At 40.7% G+C, this 19,222-nt stretch overlaps 1 protein-coding gene across 1 annotated transcript in view; it reads left to right on the forward strand.

Moving 5' to 3' along the window:
- Nucleotides 1–6,130: 6,130 nt before the first annotated feature.
- Nucleotides 6,131–19,222, forward strand: part of LOC149195673 (uncharacterized) — an 83,720-nt gene continuing 70,628 nt past the window's right edge. The window contains exons 1-2 of the mRNA XM_089407991.1: nucleotides 6,131–6,689; nucleotides 9,167–9,276. Coding sequence (XP_089264117.1) covers nucleotides 6,565–6,689; nucleotides 9,167–9,276 — 235 coding nt within the window. The 5' untranslated portion in view covers nucleotides 6,131–6,564. The remainder of the gene's footprint in view (nucleotides 6,690–9,166; nucleotides 9,277–19,222) is intronic.

Below are 19,222 nucleotides of genomic sequence, written 5' to 3' on the forward strand. Positions count from 1 at the left end.
ACCACTCCGCGACTCCATGTGAACACTATCACCATAACACTTAATGGTCACTTCGATGGTTTCGCTCTAATAATTAACGCAACGGTTATCGCATGTGACCAGACCAACAAAGACCACCGAAAGTTAAAACTGCGGTTGCGCTAATCACATATTATGTTAGCGTTAAACCATGATTAAAAATTAATTAAGTGCAATTAACCCTAAGTTTAACCTGGCAATGAATTTGGTGGCGCCCCCAAATTCGGTCCTGCCACCAAATTTAGCGGTGCTAACTGGAGATGTTCTATAATTAGAGGAGAAAATGTAGGAAAAGTCTGACTGAGCTCTAGAGAAGTCAATTTTCGACCAAATTGAGCTCAGAAAGAGGTGTTGTTAGCTGATTTAGACATTCTGAACACATTGGTGCAGGTATCAGGAGCCATAGAGATTTTTAAAACAACATTTTCCCACATTAAGCTAATACAAAGGCCTAAGCCATGGAAGCTAGACCAAGGAGATGTAGCTTAAGAGGGGTGAAATCCTTCATCAAAACACTGTGTTGATGTGTCTCCTTGATGGTTTGCTGCACTGTGAATGTTTGTTATTTAGTATTTGTTTCTGAAGCTATTTTGATCATAAATGCCTTTTTAAACTTAAGGAAATTTACATGATTGTATGCACAAACAGCTAATGAAACCTTAGCACAAGAAGCAATAAGCAAGAACGTATTTAGAAATCTCTAATTGTTATTAGCACAACAAAACTAATCATACAAAAAAAGATGAGCTGCATAGTCATATGGGCTTAAAAGGATCAAAGGAGGTAGGTCTTGATTCTTTGGGAATAAGAGAAAGATAATTTAAATTGGTATTTTCTCCCACATTTTTTTTTGAACCCAATGAATCATTTTTAGAAGGTCTTTCTTAATGAGATCACAAAAAGATCGAAAGAAAGAGTTGGAGAAGCCATTCGGCCTAGGTGCTTTGTCTGGATGGAGGCTTTAGATTGCCCATATTTGTTCCTCTTCGTCAATTGATTTTGTAAGGTTGCGTTTGCACTTTCAGTCACTAGTTTTGGAAAGTGTCTTAGAAAGCTCTCGTAATTGTTGGGTTCTTCCTCCACTGCTATGAGTCTTTTGAAGTGTTGAAAGGCCTCTTCCTTAATTTCTTCTTGATCTTTAACTTCTGTATTTCCATCCTCTTTTATTGTGTCAATATGTTTCCTTGTTCTTCTTTCTTTTGTTTGATTATGGAAGAAGACCATATTCCTATCACCTGCCTTAATCCATATGCTTCTTGACTTTATCCTCTAGCTTTCTTCTTCTCTCCAATTGGATTGCTAAATTTCCTAATAGAGCTCCTTTTACTTGGTTTGTATTTCTCTTGTTTCTTCTCCATTGTCCATGTTTTTTTTGAATTTTCTCTAGCTCAGATTACAATTCATTTTTCTTTTGTGTGGGCTATGTATAATGATTTCTAGCCCATATTTTGGGCGCTGATCTTGTTAATTTCAACTTGGATTCCCAAACATATAAGCGAAAATCCACCGATTCAAGTTTTCCAGGCAGATTCCACCGATTTCCTGGCTTTTTCAAAAGTGAATCAAAGGGGATTAAATTAGAAAGGGAGAGGCCCCATGATCGAGGGAGAGCCAAAAGAGAGGGAAATGGGATTGTGATCAGATGCAACATATGAGAGAATTTTTTAGGAGACAGGGACAAATTTTGGGATGAGGATGAGATTGACAAGAAATCTGTCCAATCATTCCTTGATATTTCCCGGCCCAATTTTGTGATGGGTCCAAGTGAAGATTTTGTTTTTAGGTACAACATCCATTAAGTTTTGGTTCTCGATTATATTTTCAAGCCTTTCTCTGCTTGGATCGACCGAGAAGGAACCCCCTCATTTTTCCTTTGCATTTAGGATCACATTGAGATCCCGTGCAACTATTATATTTCGATTCTCTTCTGCTTCGAGGTGTTCTTCTAGAGACTGCCAACAAGCCTCCTTATCTCTATAGTGAGTGGGAGCATAGATGTTGTAGATTACTATAATCTTCTCAGTGATTTTGTTTCTCATTTTTGTTCTGATCCAATGTTGTTCCTTTTTTGAGTTGCAGAAATCCCAATGGATTTGATTCCACATAATGCTTATTCCACCCGATGAACCTCTGGAGCTTATTTTTATTCCTTCTAAGCTTTTAATTTTTTGAATGATTAAATTAATTTCTTCTTCATGTAGTTTGTTCTCGTGAAGTAGTAAAAAGTCAAGGTATCTAGTGTTCATTATGTCCTTCAAGGCATTGATTTTGGAAAAGTGTTCGAGCCCTCTACTCTTCCAAGAGGCCGACTTCATTATTTATTCAACAATGGGTAGGATGGTCCCTTACCTTTCATTTCCCGTTCTTGATTATCTTTCTTTCTTGTTCCTCTATCTATATATGTTTCCATAAGCTGTTGTGTTCCCAATGCCACATACTTTTGGGTATCTTCATCCCAAATCTCCTTGCTTGTTTTTATTCTTGTTTTTTTGGAATTCTCGAGGAGTGTTGGAGTTTCTTTTGCTTTGTTTCTGTTGAGGATTCTCCCAATGGAGGGAGAAAGGGGACTTAGAGGGGGGAAGGGGGATGGAGGGGAGGGGAGGGGAGAGAGGTGGATTGGAGAGGGGGTTCAAGGGGAGGAAGAAGGGGGGGGGAGGAGGATGAAGAAGAGGGTATCTCCCCATCCTCAAGAGAGCCTAAAGCAGACAAAGGGTTGGAGGAGGAGGGGAAAGGAGGATTAGATGAAAGAGAGAGAGAGGCGAGGGAGGGGGAGGGGCGAGGGAGGGAGCTTCGGGAGGAGAGGGGCCATGTATAAATGATGATACATTCTTTGATGTTTTTTTTTTTTAATATATATATTATTTGCTTATTTATTTATATTTTAGTTTTTTTTATTATTTATTATTATTATTATTTTTTTATTATTTTTATTTTTATTTTTTGTAAGCTTCGGTAGGACCCTCTCATTTTCGAGTTTTTACATGTCTGTTATTCACCCCATTTCTGGGGAGGGTAGCACAAGAATCGAACCCAAGATCTCCGGTTCGATGAGACTTCATTTCCACGACCATTGCCACTTGAGCTACCCCATGTGGACTAATTTTTTAAGTTATTATTATTATTACTATTATTTTTAATTTCAATTTCAATTTCAATTTTATTTATTTTGATTTTAATTTTTATTTATTTATTTATTTTTATTATTATTATTTTTCATTGTGGTTCCTGAGCTTCTGTAGATTCTTCAATTATTATTATTATTATTATTTTTTGTGTGGTTCTCGAGCTTCTGTAGATTCTTCAACCACTTTTTTTCGGGCATCTATTTGCAAAATGACCGTATTCATGACATACCTTGCATTTGAAGGGGAGTTGTTCGTAGTTTGACAGTTGAATGTGTGTCCAGTTGTTGACTTTTGACTTCACTGCTTCCGGTAATCCCTTGCCCAAGTTGACTTCGACGCAAATTCTTGCATAGGCATGTAGGTTTTCCCTTGGCTTGCTTATGTCTATGTATTTCCCGAAGGCATTGCCTATAACCTTTATTGATTCATCTCCCTAACAATGAAGAGGAAGACGGGTAAGGCATACCCAGAATGGAACTGCATTAGGTACATCGAGCTCAGGATCGAAGTCAAGGGTCCATCTATTCAAGTATAGACCCCTTGTATCCATGAAGTATGGCCCGTTTCGAAAAATCAGGTCATGGTCTTCTTTAGATTCGAAGTAAAACATAAAGAATCCCCTGCCACAAAAACGAATGGAGATCTGCCCTTGGGTCTTATCCACCCAGTTTTGGATTGTCTTTGGGGATGGGCAAAGGCTAGTGAATTGAACAACCAATCCGTGCTCAGTTAAGGAGAGAGAAACTTTACGAGGAAGGGTAGGAGTAAACTCTATTTTAGGGATTTCATCGCATTTCTTCACAAACTTTGAAATAAAAGGGTAGAAACGAGGAGGCCACAACAAAGAAATGAGGGAGGAGAAAGCTGACCCCGATGGATCAACTGATGCTGGGGGAACACCACCACGAGGATTTGAGAGAGGGAGGTAGACCCCCTCTAGAGGAGATTCCAGAGGGTCCATCAAGATGAACAATAGAGGGAGTTATGCTCAGCAAAGGCGCAAGAGTGGAAAATTTCAAAAAACAAAGGCACAATGCATGCTTTTTCTTTTCTTTTCTTCTTCTTCTTTTTTTGTTTTGTTTTTTGTTTTGTTTTTTTGTTTTGTTTTGTTTTTTGTGTGTTTTTTTTTTGGCCTTTCTATCTCTCTTGCTAGTTGTTACACTTTGAGTTATAAGCTGGTCAAATTTTCCATCTAGTTTGGCGTCAAGATTGACGTCAAAGCAAAATATGAATATTGGATACCAAGAGAGTCAATGCCCAATTTGCTCATAACTTTTTTTCGTTTATTCCAAGAGAAGAGTTGTTGGAATGAAACAAAACACTACGTTTCCATCATATGCAAAATGCTTCATGCCATTTGATAGGTTTCTTCAATGCTTCATGTAACTTTTTGCGTAATTTCATTAGTCATTGCTCTCGAACAAATGATGAGATCACTAGATGTGACATGTACTTTAAATTTGATGACATGGGAGTTCAATATTCTCGTAACACAACTGGGTTCGTTGGGCATGTAAACAAATTGTTTTAGTGATTTGGACCTATTGCATTTATTTACTAGATGATTTCTCCAATTAAGTTTGTTTTTTTCCAATGAAAAATTTTCAAACCCTTATGCATGCTACCCCAAAAAAGATGTTTAAGTAAACAGGTCACATTTCACTGCATAAAAAAACATTTATGAAAAAATAGCAATTCCTAACTCTTTGTAACTCTTATATTAATTGGAATTCGATATTAAACTATTAATGTAACAATATTCATTTCAATAATATATTACTGTTACAACATCACTGTCATGTAAACATACTCCAATTATTATTATTATTTTTTCAATGTAATTTTCATTAAAAAATTGGTGATGACTGGCAAGTTGGACTTCAAAATATCTAGAAGTCGACACTCTTCAATATTTTAACTAAGCTCTCCATACGTGGGGAAAATTTCCCCTTTTGCACGATTGAGCCCCAACGAAGCCCGAGTGAATGTTCCTGAAGAACTTTTTTATTAGGTTTGTAAATTGTATAAGCCCAAGAGTGAGGTCAACAGTTAAATTAAATTATATAGATGCCCTGTATTTTAACTAATTACTACTAGTTTGGTGAATTTTTGTTTCTTTTCTAAAAATTGTCCCCAATTACTCGGTGAAACAAAATATTTTTTAATGTAGGGTTAATTTCTTGTATTTTCTTATTCAAAATTATTGTAAAGATATTAGTCAATTGAATGTTTTTGGGCCCTCTTTATTTTCAGGTTGTTTGGATAGCATGGAGTATGAAACCTACAACTTTTCGTGGGCTAGTTTAGAGATTTCCCTCCTCAACAATAATGATCTCCTAACTTTGCCTTTTGCTCTCAATTCAAAATACATACACTAAAAACCAAGTGAGACTTGAAACATATTTAAAATTAAATTAAATTATTACATTATTTTTTATTGATAACAGTGTGTATTCGAAATGATGGTGCATGTTATGATATCTAGTGGATAATCTCATGATAGTACATTTGAGCTAATTCCTTTTTAATGTATTTATTTTTCTATCACATTTTTAATGGTGATACATTGGTGGGTATGTCAGAATTCATTGCAAAGATTACATTTTCACAGTAATCTTGTCCTTTTTAATAATTTTACATTGGATCTACAACATATTTCATAGAAATTTGCATGAGAGATTAAGGATTAAGGAAGAAGAGTGCATTTGTGCAGCATAGCCATGATAACTATGCAACTAAAACCATTGGTATTTTTTGTTTGTTCTAAAAACACTTATTAAATACACTTGCACAGTTAAACATTACATTTAACACATCAATTTTACTATTTTTTACTAAGTGACAAAAACAAACTACCATGTAACACTGGTTTGCTTTTACATTTATAACCCTTTTTTTCCTTTATATTCTTTCATAAATAATATGAAAAATGGTACCACATAGAAAAAGAGAATAATTGTCTCCCTAAGTTAACAAACCATTCAGCGCCTACTCTCATTGTCTTCCTCCATGTGAGAGCCCCGTCCAACTATATTAATCCCCCTTTCCGTGGAGGATGTTAATGAACAATCCCCCTTTCCTTGGAGGATGTTAATGAACAATGCCAAAGCTCTTCCTCATGAAATTTACATGTGAATGGATATATTTAGAAAAATTCAATTTTTTTTGGTTGCCCATCTCAGTAAGCACACGCGAAAGTCATGGCGGTTTCTTCCCTCCTCGAAGCCTGTTAGTCTAACATGGCTGCATTTATACAGATTCCAGCATTGCCATCTCTTTCAATTCCCTGCTCTTTAATATCCCACATTCGTCACAATCACCACCTGAAGATCTTCTGCTTACTCTGTCGTGTTCCCAGAGAACAAGTTCTATAAAATCACTGTGCTTTCCCGCGTTGTTATAGTACTTATTGTAGCTGAGAATGGCTATATACAGTTGTGCAGCAGTGACGAGAACGCCATCAACGTCACTTGGTTGGAGCACATTCGGATACTGTGCTGTCGCTGAAAGAAGTTATGGAAGAAGGCCTCCGCTGCTACGTACCAGGTGGGTTGCTGTGTCGTATACGCATAAGTTTACCCAGGCATAAATTTACAGAGGACCCCCCTTTCCTTTCCCCTGTTACGGATGGTTTTTATATCTCGTTTTCAAGTTCGTTTTGGGCTGATTGATATCATAGATAATACAATATTATGCAGACCCTCTTTACATGTGAACTGGTCCGTTCAACCAATTTTGGTTTTTTGTCTTGGAAATGCCAACAAGACTATAAAACCTCCTCTCAAAACAAAGAAAAATATACCTACCTGCTATCACACATTGGTAACAAGGATTGATATGTAGTAATATATATTTTATGCAAATGGGTGTCATTTCACTTTGATTACACTATACGGTAACAAGTATTTTATGCAAATTGCAAATGGGTGTCCAGACGTATGGTGCCCTCCTATTAACATAATGATTTATTGGTTGCCCAATAATATTTAGACACGTGTTTAGCAAATTCTTCACGTTTTCATAGAGCACAAGCTCATGTCCTCATGGCAAGGGTGATTGTTTCTAAAAGTGATCTATCAAGCTCATGCCCTCATGACAAGGTGATTGTGTTTAAAAGTGATATATCATGCTCATGTCAAAATGCAAAAATGATTGTGTCAAATTTTTCACGTTTCATTTATGTTATTTTTTTAAGTTAAAACAAAGACTATTTTTATTGAACTAATTGCTATGGTGTGAGTTATAAGGTATTTAAAAAAATTGAACAAATGGAAGAGGGTAGATAACTGAAGGTTGTTTTTAATGACATATTGTGCAAAAGAAAGAAGACTTGGATGCAGAAAAATAACAAATGGTTTAGTAAATGGGGTATTTGCTTGAACACGTATCCCATAAACAATAAAGAGATGAATTTTTTTGTTATGGATAAGTTCCACAAGCGTACTTGGGATAAGGAGCTAGGAAGAAAGAAAAAATACTATATTGAAGTGATTAATCCCACTCATAATCATCAACAAAAAGCATACATAGAGGCCAATATTTATTGGAGAGCCAAAATTCTTATTGCTCAGTTAAGGACTAATTCTAATCAATTCCGTTGTGAAATAGGGCGCTGGAAAATGCCAAAAGAAGTGTGGGAGGAAAGAGTATGTATTTTTTTGCTCTTTCAGAAAAGTGGAAACAAAAAAGCATTTCATTTTAGAATGCGAGGCCTTCAAAGACAACAGGGAAAGTTATATAGATATTCTGACAGCTAGCTCTTGGGATAATCTATTTAGCAAGGGGTTTGTCGAGAAGCTGGGAACGTTTATTGTGAGGCTTCACAGGGAAAGGGCCAAATACATCAACCAGATGAAGAAACAATTTGTTCCATAAACTATCTTTAACCTCATAAATATTAAAATAATCTTTTTTCTTCTTTCTTCTTTCTTTCTTAAATCACAAGGTGATTGTATCTAAAAGTGATCTATCAAGCTCATGCCAATGGTGATTATGCCTAAAAGTGATCTATTGTTATAGGAAGGTGATTGTATCTAAAAGTGATCTATCGAGCTTATGCCGAGGGTGATTATACCTAAAAGTGATCTATTGTTTAAGGGAAATAGCATATGATTCCACGGCTCTATGCCATTCATATGATCTATCTGCTACTCCATAACTTGGATATGTTTATGGTTTTTGCTAGCATTTTTTTCAAATGGAAGCCAATTTACCATGAATTTTGTTTAATTAAACTAGCATATGATTCCACAACTGCATGTCATGCGAAGAGTCTATATGCCAGACTAACATGGATAGGTCCATGGTTTCTGCCAGCATTATTTTCAAATTGGTGCCAATTTACCATTAATTTTGTTGAACTAGAATTTACCTACACATATGCAAGGCATTCATCACATTGGCAAAATGTCCATTATTAGCTAATTCGGTTCTTTGCTCAAAATGCCAACAAATGTCCACCTCACCAAGAGGGAAATTTCGCGTATAAGTGATTGTTATTGGAATCATAGTTCAATAGAAATAACATTTGATTCCATGATTTCATGTCGTCCAAAGGATCTATTTGCTACTCGAAAACATGAATGGGTATTTCGTTTCTGCCAACATTATTTTGAATTCAATGCAATAATTCATTGCATTGGCAAAATGTCCATTATTTGCTATTTTGATTCGTTGTTCATGATTCCAACAAATGTCCACCTCACCCATAAAGGCAATTACCCTTTGACTATTAGAAGACTGCATTGCATTTTATATATATATATAAAAGAGAGGTTCTTCCATGACAAGCCATATTTTCAAATTTTACACTCGAAGTTTTTCACAAACTTTTTCCATCAATCGTCTTATAGATTGACTTATTATGAATTGTAATAGAAAGAAGTCAAGATTAAATTATTAATTTCTCTATGGAAATTTGATTCTCATTTCAATTTGTGAACTCTTAAATGTCTGTCCCTCATATTTATTTCATGTTTAATAACTGATAACTGCATGGCTTTTTGATTTGATGTTTATGGCAGATTCGTAGGCCAAGTTTCTGCTGTATATTGCTTGATTAATATGAAGACGTCTAGATGGTTATTGACAAAGGCTTTCTCCAACTTTGATGTTGCTCTTTGTAGTGAACGCGGTATGCTGTCAATTTTAGTATTCAAGAAAAGTGTTGATATTTTGTTTTCAATAACTTGGATATATGTCGTTTTCTTGAAACATCTTTTCCAATTTACATGTGTTCTTTTTAGAGTATGTCATGACATTTATAAAATTTTGATGTTTGTACAACAAAATTATTCGTTAACAAAAGATCATCATTTGTTATGCAGTATCCAACTAGATGGATTTTGTAGTGGAGAATTATTTACTGTCCACAGTGTGCACATCTACCTTGCCTTCTCCATTTTGGATATATATTATTTTCTTCTTTGTTGGGCTCAATCATGTTGGTTCATGCAAATATGATGGTGCTTATGTTCTTTGGTTTGATGTATAATTGCTCTAGTTCCTCATCTAAGTTTCTTCACAGCTATCTATGCTTTCTAATTATTTTTTCGTACTTTATGATTTTTACCCTAGTAGTATGAGGACCTGTTTTCATGGTTTTAGTTTCCTAAATCCACATGCTTAGATTCACATATGTGCTCATAAGGAATCAGGATATACCAGGTAATGTTCTTGTACCATGAGAATAAAAGTGGTATCCCCTAATAAGCTCAACCATAAGCCATTTTTTTTATTGCTAGCGTGTTCATGACTTACAAGACTAACTTGTGGTCTAAGAAACCACAACCCATGGGCATCTAAGTTGCCAAAATCACCTAGGGATCGCACCTAGTCCGAGCAACACCAACCCTTTAAATGGTTGGATTTTAGGTGTCTCTTCCTAGCTACTGCAGAGTTTTGAACCTAGGTTGCCTTACAGAATGAAGCCTTTCAAAACCAATCATGCTAGCAGGATTTGTCAACCATAAGTCAAAGTTATAATGACAAGAGACCATGAGATGTATGAGCATTAGACTAGGCCAATCATGAATATCATCCACCAGGGTGCCAAAGAGCATATCATTACTATCCATATAAGCATCAATCACAACCATGAAAAGAAAACCAAGAACCAAGACTATTGGAAACATAATCTTTAGGGATTATGTAAATTTGGAATATTGACTTATCAAGAAGGCTAAAAGCCACAAGTGAACATGAAGAGTCATAGGGAGTCCAAGAGACCCCTTGGTTTTTGGGAGATGAAACCAAGGTTTAGAAGAAATTGTATTTTGTGTGTATCATATGAATGAATAATGTATCTCATGCCTTGCCTAATCTGCTCTCCATTTTTTGTGTGTTCTAACAATGGCATCAGAGCAGGTTATTCTTGCTCAAAAATGGCTTTGCCTTTTGGAGAACATTAGTTTGGTATCCCTGCCATCCTTGTCTTTATTTTACATGTAGAAACACCTCTTTCCATTTTGGGTCTTACTCTACCTATTATTCTCACGTTTGACAGTCTTTGTGCCCATTTTATGCTTGTTTGTCTGCTCATCACACTCTAGAAACCCTAGCCACACTTGCATTCCATCACTGACCAACATTACATGGTCCTTCTAGTTCTATTTATTTGGGGAATATTGTGGCCAAATTTCAGTGTCTATTGTTCATGGTATTAGTTGGTTATTCTCTTCATTGTCTTCCAACCATTTTTTGAAGATTTTTGTAATGATGAGGCCCCCCATTAACGAGTTAGTGTCTCGCACTGTCCTCATTTTAGCCTAGTCTACAGTAATTAGCAAGGTCTAGAGGCTCAACAAGTAGCCTATAGTGAGCACCCAGCCTTATCCACTCTTCGCTACACTAAAAATCAGTTGGCAACTCGTTTTTATAGCTAACTTGTCCACTAAATCTTGCACAACCCATATCATCTTTGATTTCGTCCCAACAACCTACAAGCTCCAGCTTGTGGAAGTTAGCCTTGAAATCTAGCTCACTTTGTTGCTTAATTTTGAATGGCTCATAGTATCCTATGCCAAATTTCAGTGACATTGTCGCCTTATGCTTATTGAGATGAAAATGTAAATGCCTGGTTCAAAACTCTCCAATTCCATTATCAGTGGTCTTTGTTGGGGTATGTAGCACTCAGTGTCTCATAAGGACCTCATAAGGACCTGCACTCTGGCCATCATTAGAGCCTCTGACATACATTATTAAGGGCATATATGACCATTTTTCATTCATTACTAGATGTTCCATATCATTTGGAAAATTTTCTATTTTTGGCATGTCTATTTTTAGTAGGCATGCCACCTAGGATGACACGTGGCACTAACTGGACACTGATTTGAGGATGACATGGCTATTTCCACTCCATAAATTTGTACTACCTCATGGTTTGGGCTTCCTAGAGTGAATACACACTTCCTCCCTACTTTGTAGGAGTTAACGACCACTTTTCTCTCTCCTCCTCTTGTTAAGTTGACTTTTGTTGGAATTTCTAATTCTAACTTGTTAGAAATTCTTCCTGCACTATCTAGTTTATTTCACCTACTTGTTTAATTTCTTAACAAGCTATTTACCCATATAAATATTGAAAATAAACACATATAGTCTCAACATCTATAGATCATCAGCTGAAAGAAAATAAGCACACAAGTGACACCATTATTTTTGGACAAATGTCCCCGGAAAAACCTAATGCGGGAAAATTGGTGCAGCTATTCTGAGGGTTATATTATTATGCAGTATTTCTGAGTACAATTGGGTGCCTAACTGGCTCACCTGACAGAGAAAAATACACGGCAACAATACCTCTATATTCGGAAATAGGTATTCAGAAAACCTGTCCCACGAAACCCTCTCCAACACAACTGAAGCTCAGCACTGGCCCTTTTGGCCTCTGCGTCAGCCTCCCGCTGACCTGCGTCAGCCCCAGGACCCTCTACGTCAGCCCTTTGAGGCACTGCGTAACCTCTGGGACCCTCTGTGTCACTCCAACAGCCTTTGCGTGGATGACGCAATCCCTCTGGCCTCTGCGCTGTCTCTGTTGGGCTCTGCGTGGCCTGAACTGGCTGTTGCTCTCGCTCTCCCTGCTTCTGCACTGGTCTCTCAGTACTATCTCTTCCTCTCTACCCAATACTCACTACCCCTCGCTGCTGATCACCAATTCAACTTTGCTTAGCAATCCCGCTCTAGCAAAATGAATGACTGATCACTCTGGTGTGTTCTCTAACTGACCCTCAAGCCTCTTCTTATACTTTTCTCGTTGGTCCTTCAATGGTTGAGATTAAATCTCTAATCAACAACTAAGATTAGATTTGGCTTGATCCATGACTTTTGGAACCTTTTAACCCAGTTTTATATTAATACCCATTAATATTTTATTTTTCCTAAGTTTAGACTTAGGAACTTCATTAAAAATATTAATTATTTTAATATCTCCCAAACCAGGTACAATCTGTCCAAACCATTTTTGGGTCATGGAGATCTCATATGCTTTAGCCTCTCCACCAATTTTCATGGCTAGAACACATCTGATGCTACCCCAAATCAACACTCCTTAGCGAGGACTGTGCTCTAGTAATACTCCACACTGAGCATCACTCTGATTATCCGACACTGGTCCCTGTGCTGATGCTAGGCCTCCCCGCCCAACATCCTTTGCACTGCTGCATCCTGTACTACTGCCCATGGCTCTGCCACTGCCATTGGTGCATCCAGACGACAGCTCCCTCTGCATCCGTGCTGCTGCAGGTCCATCCTCCCAACACTGCGTCTGCACTGCATCCCCCTCTCATCATGCTGCATCATGCTACTGCATACTGCTACTGCACTGCAACTCAGTTACTGAGAAGTAAGTAACTGATCCACCCAACTCTGACATCCCTGTCAGGCTAGAAACACTCCTGATGCTGAAGCTCCCTCTGTCGCTGACAAGTGCTCCCTCTACTGACCTCTGCGTTGCTGCAACGACTACCTGCATTTCGCACCGTTGCACACCTTTCTGTGCCATCCTGCATTGGTGCAACACTCTTGTGCCTCTCGCACTGTTGCAGCCTGCTAGCCTTGCGCTGTCCCGGGACTCCTGCACTGTAGCACTCTCTGTCGCTCCATCCACATCTGTCTCTACCGACATCTGCCAGTCCTGCTACTCCTCTTCAGGTCTCCCGTAGCAAGGTATAATCCAAGAGGTTGGGTACCTCGAGGATCCTACCCCTCATCGCCTGTAGTCCTCCTGACTATAGTTCGATGTATCCCCACTTCTTCTCAAGTGGCACATGAGCACTCATGGCACAATCGTCATCCTCCTCGACTTCTTTCTTCGCCTTCGCTGGCGCTGCCTTCGAGTCAGAAGCCTCTCCCTTACTCTTCTTCCTCGGACACTGGTTTGCATAGTGACCCAGTTCCCCACAATGGAAGCACTTGACCTTGGATAGGTCCTTCTTCTTCCTCTTCTCCTGCTTTCCTGCAGATGCTAGAGCCGCATCCTCTTCCTCTTCCTTCTTGATCTTGACCCCTTTGCTGCTACTCCCCGTCTTGGTCAGCCGTCTAATCTCTTCTTGTTGAAGAGCCGCCCACAGTTCTTCCTAATCTGGAAGACTCGCCTTGCCTAGTATACTCTGGACAAATGTCTCCTAATCCTTGGAGACTGCGTTAAGTGCGGTCCTCACCATCAACTCCTGATCTGACGTGGCCCCTATGGAAGTCAGTTGGTCACGGATCTCCTTCAACCGACCGAGGAAGACATCTATCTGCTCTCCCTTCTGCATCTGGTATGACCTTAGCTGATTCTCCAGGAGCATCTTCCTCTACACGGAAGTATGCTAGTACAATGTCTTCAAAGTGTCCCACATCTCCTTTGTCGTTTCCTTCTCGGAAATATGTGGGACCACATGATTCTTGACCCCATGAAGGATGATACACTTTGCCTTAGCCATTGCCTCCTCGTACCTTTCACTAGCTATCGGGTCAACTGGGATAGCCACCACTCTCAAGGCGAAGCCCTTGATACGATGTTTGTCTAGAATGGACAAGATCCTGGCCTTCTAGACCACAAAGTTGGATGCTCCATCTAGCCTGTCCTGATCTCTCATCCCATTCACGACCATCTCGTTGCTCTTCTGTCGACTCCTCCGAGTCTCTCTACTTCCTGCCTGGAAGTTCTCGGTTCGACTCCTGCTGAGTCTCTCTACTTCCCGCTTGGAAGTTCTCGGTTCGACTCTTGCCGAGTCTCTCTACTTCCCATCTGGAAGTACTCGGTTCGACTCCTCCGAGTCTCTCTACTTCCCATCTGGAAGTTCTCGGTTCGACTCCTCCGAGTCTCTCTACTTCCCATCTGGAAGTTCTCTTCTGGACTCCCTCTGAGTCCCGATTTCCCTCCTGGAAATCCTTCTGCCAACTGTCGAGTTGCTCCTCTTCGATCGTCTGTGCAACTGCAACATTGATCCGGATTTCGTAGCCTCTACGACCCTCTGCGTCACTCCTCCTGCTCTATGCGTGGATGACGCAGGCCCTTCTGGCCTCTGCGCAATCCCTTCTAGCTCTGCGTGGCTCCCTCTGGGTCAGCGTCTGCCTCTCTCTGCTTCTGTGCTGGTCCCTCGGCACTATCTCTGCATCTCTATTCAGTACTCACTGCCCCTCGCTCAAATTGATCACTGATTCGACTTTTCATAGCAAACCCTGCTCTAGAAAATCGAATGATTGGTCACTCTGGTGTATTCTCCAATTGACCCTCAAGCCTCCTCTTATACTTTTCTCGTTGGTCCTTCAACGGCCGAGATTACATCTCTAATCAACGGCTAAGATTAGATTTGGCTTGATCCATGTCTTTTAGAACATTCTAACCCAGTTTTATATTAATACCAATTAATATATTATTTTTCTTAAGTTTAGACTTAGGAATTCCATTAAAAATATTAATAATTTTAATATCTCCTAAACCGGGTAGAATCTGCCCAAACCATTTCTGTGTCTTGGAGATCTCATGTTCTTTAGTCTCTCCACCAATTTTCATGGCTAGAGCACATCCGATGCTACCCAAATCAACACTCCCTCTTAGTGAGGACTGTGCTCTAGTAATACTCCACTCTGAGCATCACCCTGATTATACAACACCGTTACCTATGCTGATGCTAGGCCTGCCCGCCCAACATCCTCTGCACTGCTGTATCCTGTACTGCTGTCCATGGATCTGCCACTACCACTGTGCATCCGTATGGAAACTCCCTCTGCATCCGTGCTGTTGTTGGTCCTTTCTCCCAACACTGCATCTGCATTGCAACCCCCTCTCATCATGCTGCGTCGTGCTACTGCTAACTGCTACTGCACTGACATCCTTGTCACTAGAAACACTCCTAATGCTGAAGCTCTCTCTGCCTCTATCAAGTGCTCCCTCTATTGCCTCTGCGTTGCTGCAACAACTCCCTGCCTCTCTCACCGCTGCAACCTCTCTCTGTCATCCTGCACTACTACTACTGACATCCTTGTCACTAGAAACACTCCTAATGCTGAAGCTCTCTCTGCCTCTATCAAGTGCTCCCTCTATTGCCTCTGCGTTGCTGCAACAACTCCCTGCCTCTCTCACCACTGCAACCTCTCTCTGTCATCCTGCACTGTTGCAACCTCCTTTATGCCTCGCACTGCTGCGGCTTGCTAGCTCTGCCCTGCCCGAGACTACTGCACTGTAGCACCCTCTACTGCTTTATCTGCATCCGTTTCTATCAACATCCGCCAGTCCTGCTACTTCTCATTTTGGGCCTCCCGTAGCAAGGATTTGATCCAAGAGTTTGGGTACCTCAAGGATCCTGCCCCTCATCGCCTGTAGTCTTCTTGACTACAACTCGATGTCTCCCCACCTCTTCTCTAGGGGTACATGAGCACTCATGGCACAATCATCATCCTCCTCTACCTCCTTTTCCGCCTTCACTGGTGCTGCCTTGGAGTCAGACGCCTCTCCTTTGTTCTTCTTCCACGGACACTGGTTTGAATAATGACCCAGTTCCCCACAGTTGAAGCACTTGACCTTGCAGAGGTCCTTTTTCTTCCTCTTTTCCTGCTTCCCCGCAAATGCCAGAGCTGCATCCTCTTCCTCTTCCTTCTTGATCCAGACTCCTTTGCTGCTACTTCCCGTCTTGGACAACCGTTTGATCTCTTCTTGGCGAAGAGCCACCCACAATTCTTCCCAATCTGGAAGATTCACCCTGCCCAGTATGCTCTGGACAAATGTCTCCCACTCCTCGGAGACTGCATTTAGTGCGGTCCTCACCATCAACTCCTGATCCGGCGTGGCCCCTATGGAATTCAGTTGGTCCCAGATCTCCTTCAATCTACTGAGGAAGTGATCTATCTACTCCCCTTTCTGCATCTGGTATGACCGCTACTGATTCTCAAGTAACATCTTCTTTTGCATGGAAGTATGTTGGTACAATGTCTTCAAGGTGTCCCACATTTCCTTTGCCGTCTCCTTCTCGACAATATGTTGGACCACATGATCCTTGACCCCATCAAGGATGATGCATTTCGCCTTGGCCATTGCCTCGTACTTTTCATTGTCAGTCGGGTCAACTGGGATAGCCACTGTTCTCAAGGCGAAGGCCTTGATGCGATGTCTATCTAGAATGGACAGGATCTTGGCCTTCCAGACCACAAAGTTGGATGCCCCGTCCAGCTTGTCCTAATCCCTCAGTCCATTCATGGCCATCTCTCTGCTCTTCCTTTCGACTCCTCCGAGTCTCTACTTCCCTCTGGAAGTTCTCTCTTCGACTCCCTCTGAGTCGCTACTTCCCATCTGGAAGTTCTCTGCTAGACTCCCTCTGAGTCTTGATTTCCCTCTTGGAAATCCGCCTGCCAACCGTCGAGTTGCACCTCTCCGATCTCCTATGCACCTGCAACATTGATCTGGATTCCTTGGCTAGAAATCCGCCTTGGTAGCGACTCCCTCTACCTTGGTTTTGCCCCGTTAGGTACTGTTTTGTCTCGGCAGCAACAACACCCCACCAGATTCAGTCCTCACAAACTGTCCACAGACTCCTAAGCTCCAACAACCGAAGGACTGAGCCTTTAGGCTCTGCGTAATCCCGACACTGGTTGAAATTCTCCCCAAGCCAACTACGTCAACCCTCCTAGTCTCTACATGGCTCTTCGTGAGACTTTTTCTACCCTCCTTAGTCTATGCGCTGACCTCTCTCTGGCCCGAACTGATGACGTAGTCCCTCTACGTTAACGCTTCTTCACCGCTTTGTGATAGGAACAACTTTTATCACTCGGGTGTTGGAATTTCTAAGTTTAACCTGTTAGAAATTCTTCCTGTACTATCTGGTTTATTTCTTCCTATTTGTTTAATTACTTAACAAGTTATTTACCATGTAAATACTGAAAATAAACACAAGTACAATATCAACATCTTCAGATCAACAACTGAAAGAAAACAAGCACACAAGTGACACCGTTATTTTTTGATCAATGTCCCTGGAAAAACCTAATGCGAGAAAACTGGTGCAGCTATTCAGAGGGTTTTATTATTATGTAGTTTTCAGAATACAACTAAGGTGCTAGAAATGGCTCACCAAACAGAGAATGCCCTTGACAGTAGTACCTCTCCTCGGAGAGAGATATTCCGACTGATTAATCAACGGATGAACAATCCCACAACAACAATTGCAGCTCCCACTGCTCTGCGTCACTCTGATTGGGACTGCGTCACCCTACCCGGCTCACTAGCACCCAGTCTGTCACACAAAATCCTTCCAACGTTGCCTCTTGGCCCTGCGTCAGCTCTGCTAGCCTCTACGTTAGCTTCTGGAGCTTCTGCATCAGCCCCTAGACCCTTTATGTCTCACACGTTGGCCTCTCCTGGCTCTGTGCAGCTCCTGGCTGCCTTTGCATAGCACCCAGCTGCCTTTGCGTCAACCTCTCTGGGCTCTGCACTATCTCTCTGGTACCAACTCTGCCTCTTTGCTATGTATTCACTGCCCCTCGCTGTTGATCACTGATTCTATCTCTCTTAGCAAACCCCACTCTAGAGAATAGAATGACTGATCACTCTGGTGTATTCTCCAACTGACCCTCAAGCCTCCTCTTATACTTTTCTCGTTGGTCCATCAACGACCGAGATTAAATCTCTAATCAACAACTAAGATTAGATTTGGCTTGATCCATGACTTTTGGAACCTTCTAACCCAGTTTTATATTAATACCCATTAATATTTTATTTTTCCTAAGTTTAGACTTAGGAACTCCATTAAAAATATTAATTATTTTAATATCTCCCAAATCAACATCGGGACAGCTACCGATGCTACCCCAAATCAACATCGGGACAGCTACCGATGCTACCCCAAATCAACATCGGGACAACTGTTTCTGCTGCAAATGCTCTGCTTCAGCTGCTGCCTTAAGCTCTCTTGTGATCTACAACCACGCTCTGATACCATGTTGAAATTTCTAAGTATTACCTGTTAGAAATTTTATCTGTATTCTCTGGTTTATTTCTCCTACTTGTTAATTACGAACAAGTTATTTAAACATATAAATATCGAAATAAACACAATACAGTCTCAACCATCTATAGATCAACAGCTGAAAGAAATAGCAAACACACAAGTGACACCGTTATTTTTGGACAACTCGTCCTCGGAAAAACCCAACTTGGGAAAACCGGTGCAACAATTCTGAGGGTTATTTTATTATGCAGTCTTTCCTTGAGTACAATTGGGTGCCAAACCAGCTCACCCGACAGAGAAAATAATCCGGCAGTAATACCTCTCTATTCGGAAGCAGATATTCAGAAAATCTGCCCCACGAAACCCTCTCCAGCAACCTCTGAAGCTCAGCGTCAGCCCACTTGGCCTCACCGTCAGCCCAAAACCCTCTATGTCAGCCCTTTGAGGCACTGCGCAGACTTTACGACCCTCTGCGTCACTCCTGCTGCCCTCTATGTGGATGATGCAAGCACTTCTGGCCTCTGTGCAATCCCTTCTAGCTTTGCGTGCCTTCCTCTTGCTGAGCGTCTGCCTCTCTCTGCTTCTGTGCTGGTCCCTCGACACTATCTCTGCCTCTCTCTACTTCTGTGCTGGTCTCTCGGCACTATCTCT

The sequence above is a fragment of the Pinus tabuliformis genome, chromosome 2_2 (genome assembly GCF_031772625.1).
Source record: "Pinus tabuliformis cultivar Carrire ecotype Pingquan chromosome 2_2, CPIR1, whole genome shotgun sequence".
In the NCBI taxonomy this organism is placed as follows: domain Eukaryota; kingdom Viridiplantae; phylum Streptophyta; class Pinopsida; order Pinales; family Pinaceae; genus Pinus; species Pinus tabuliformis.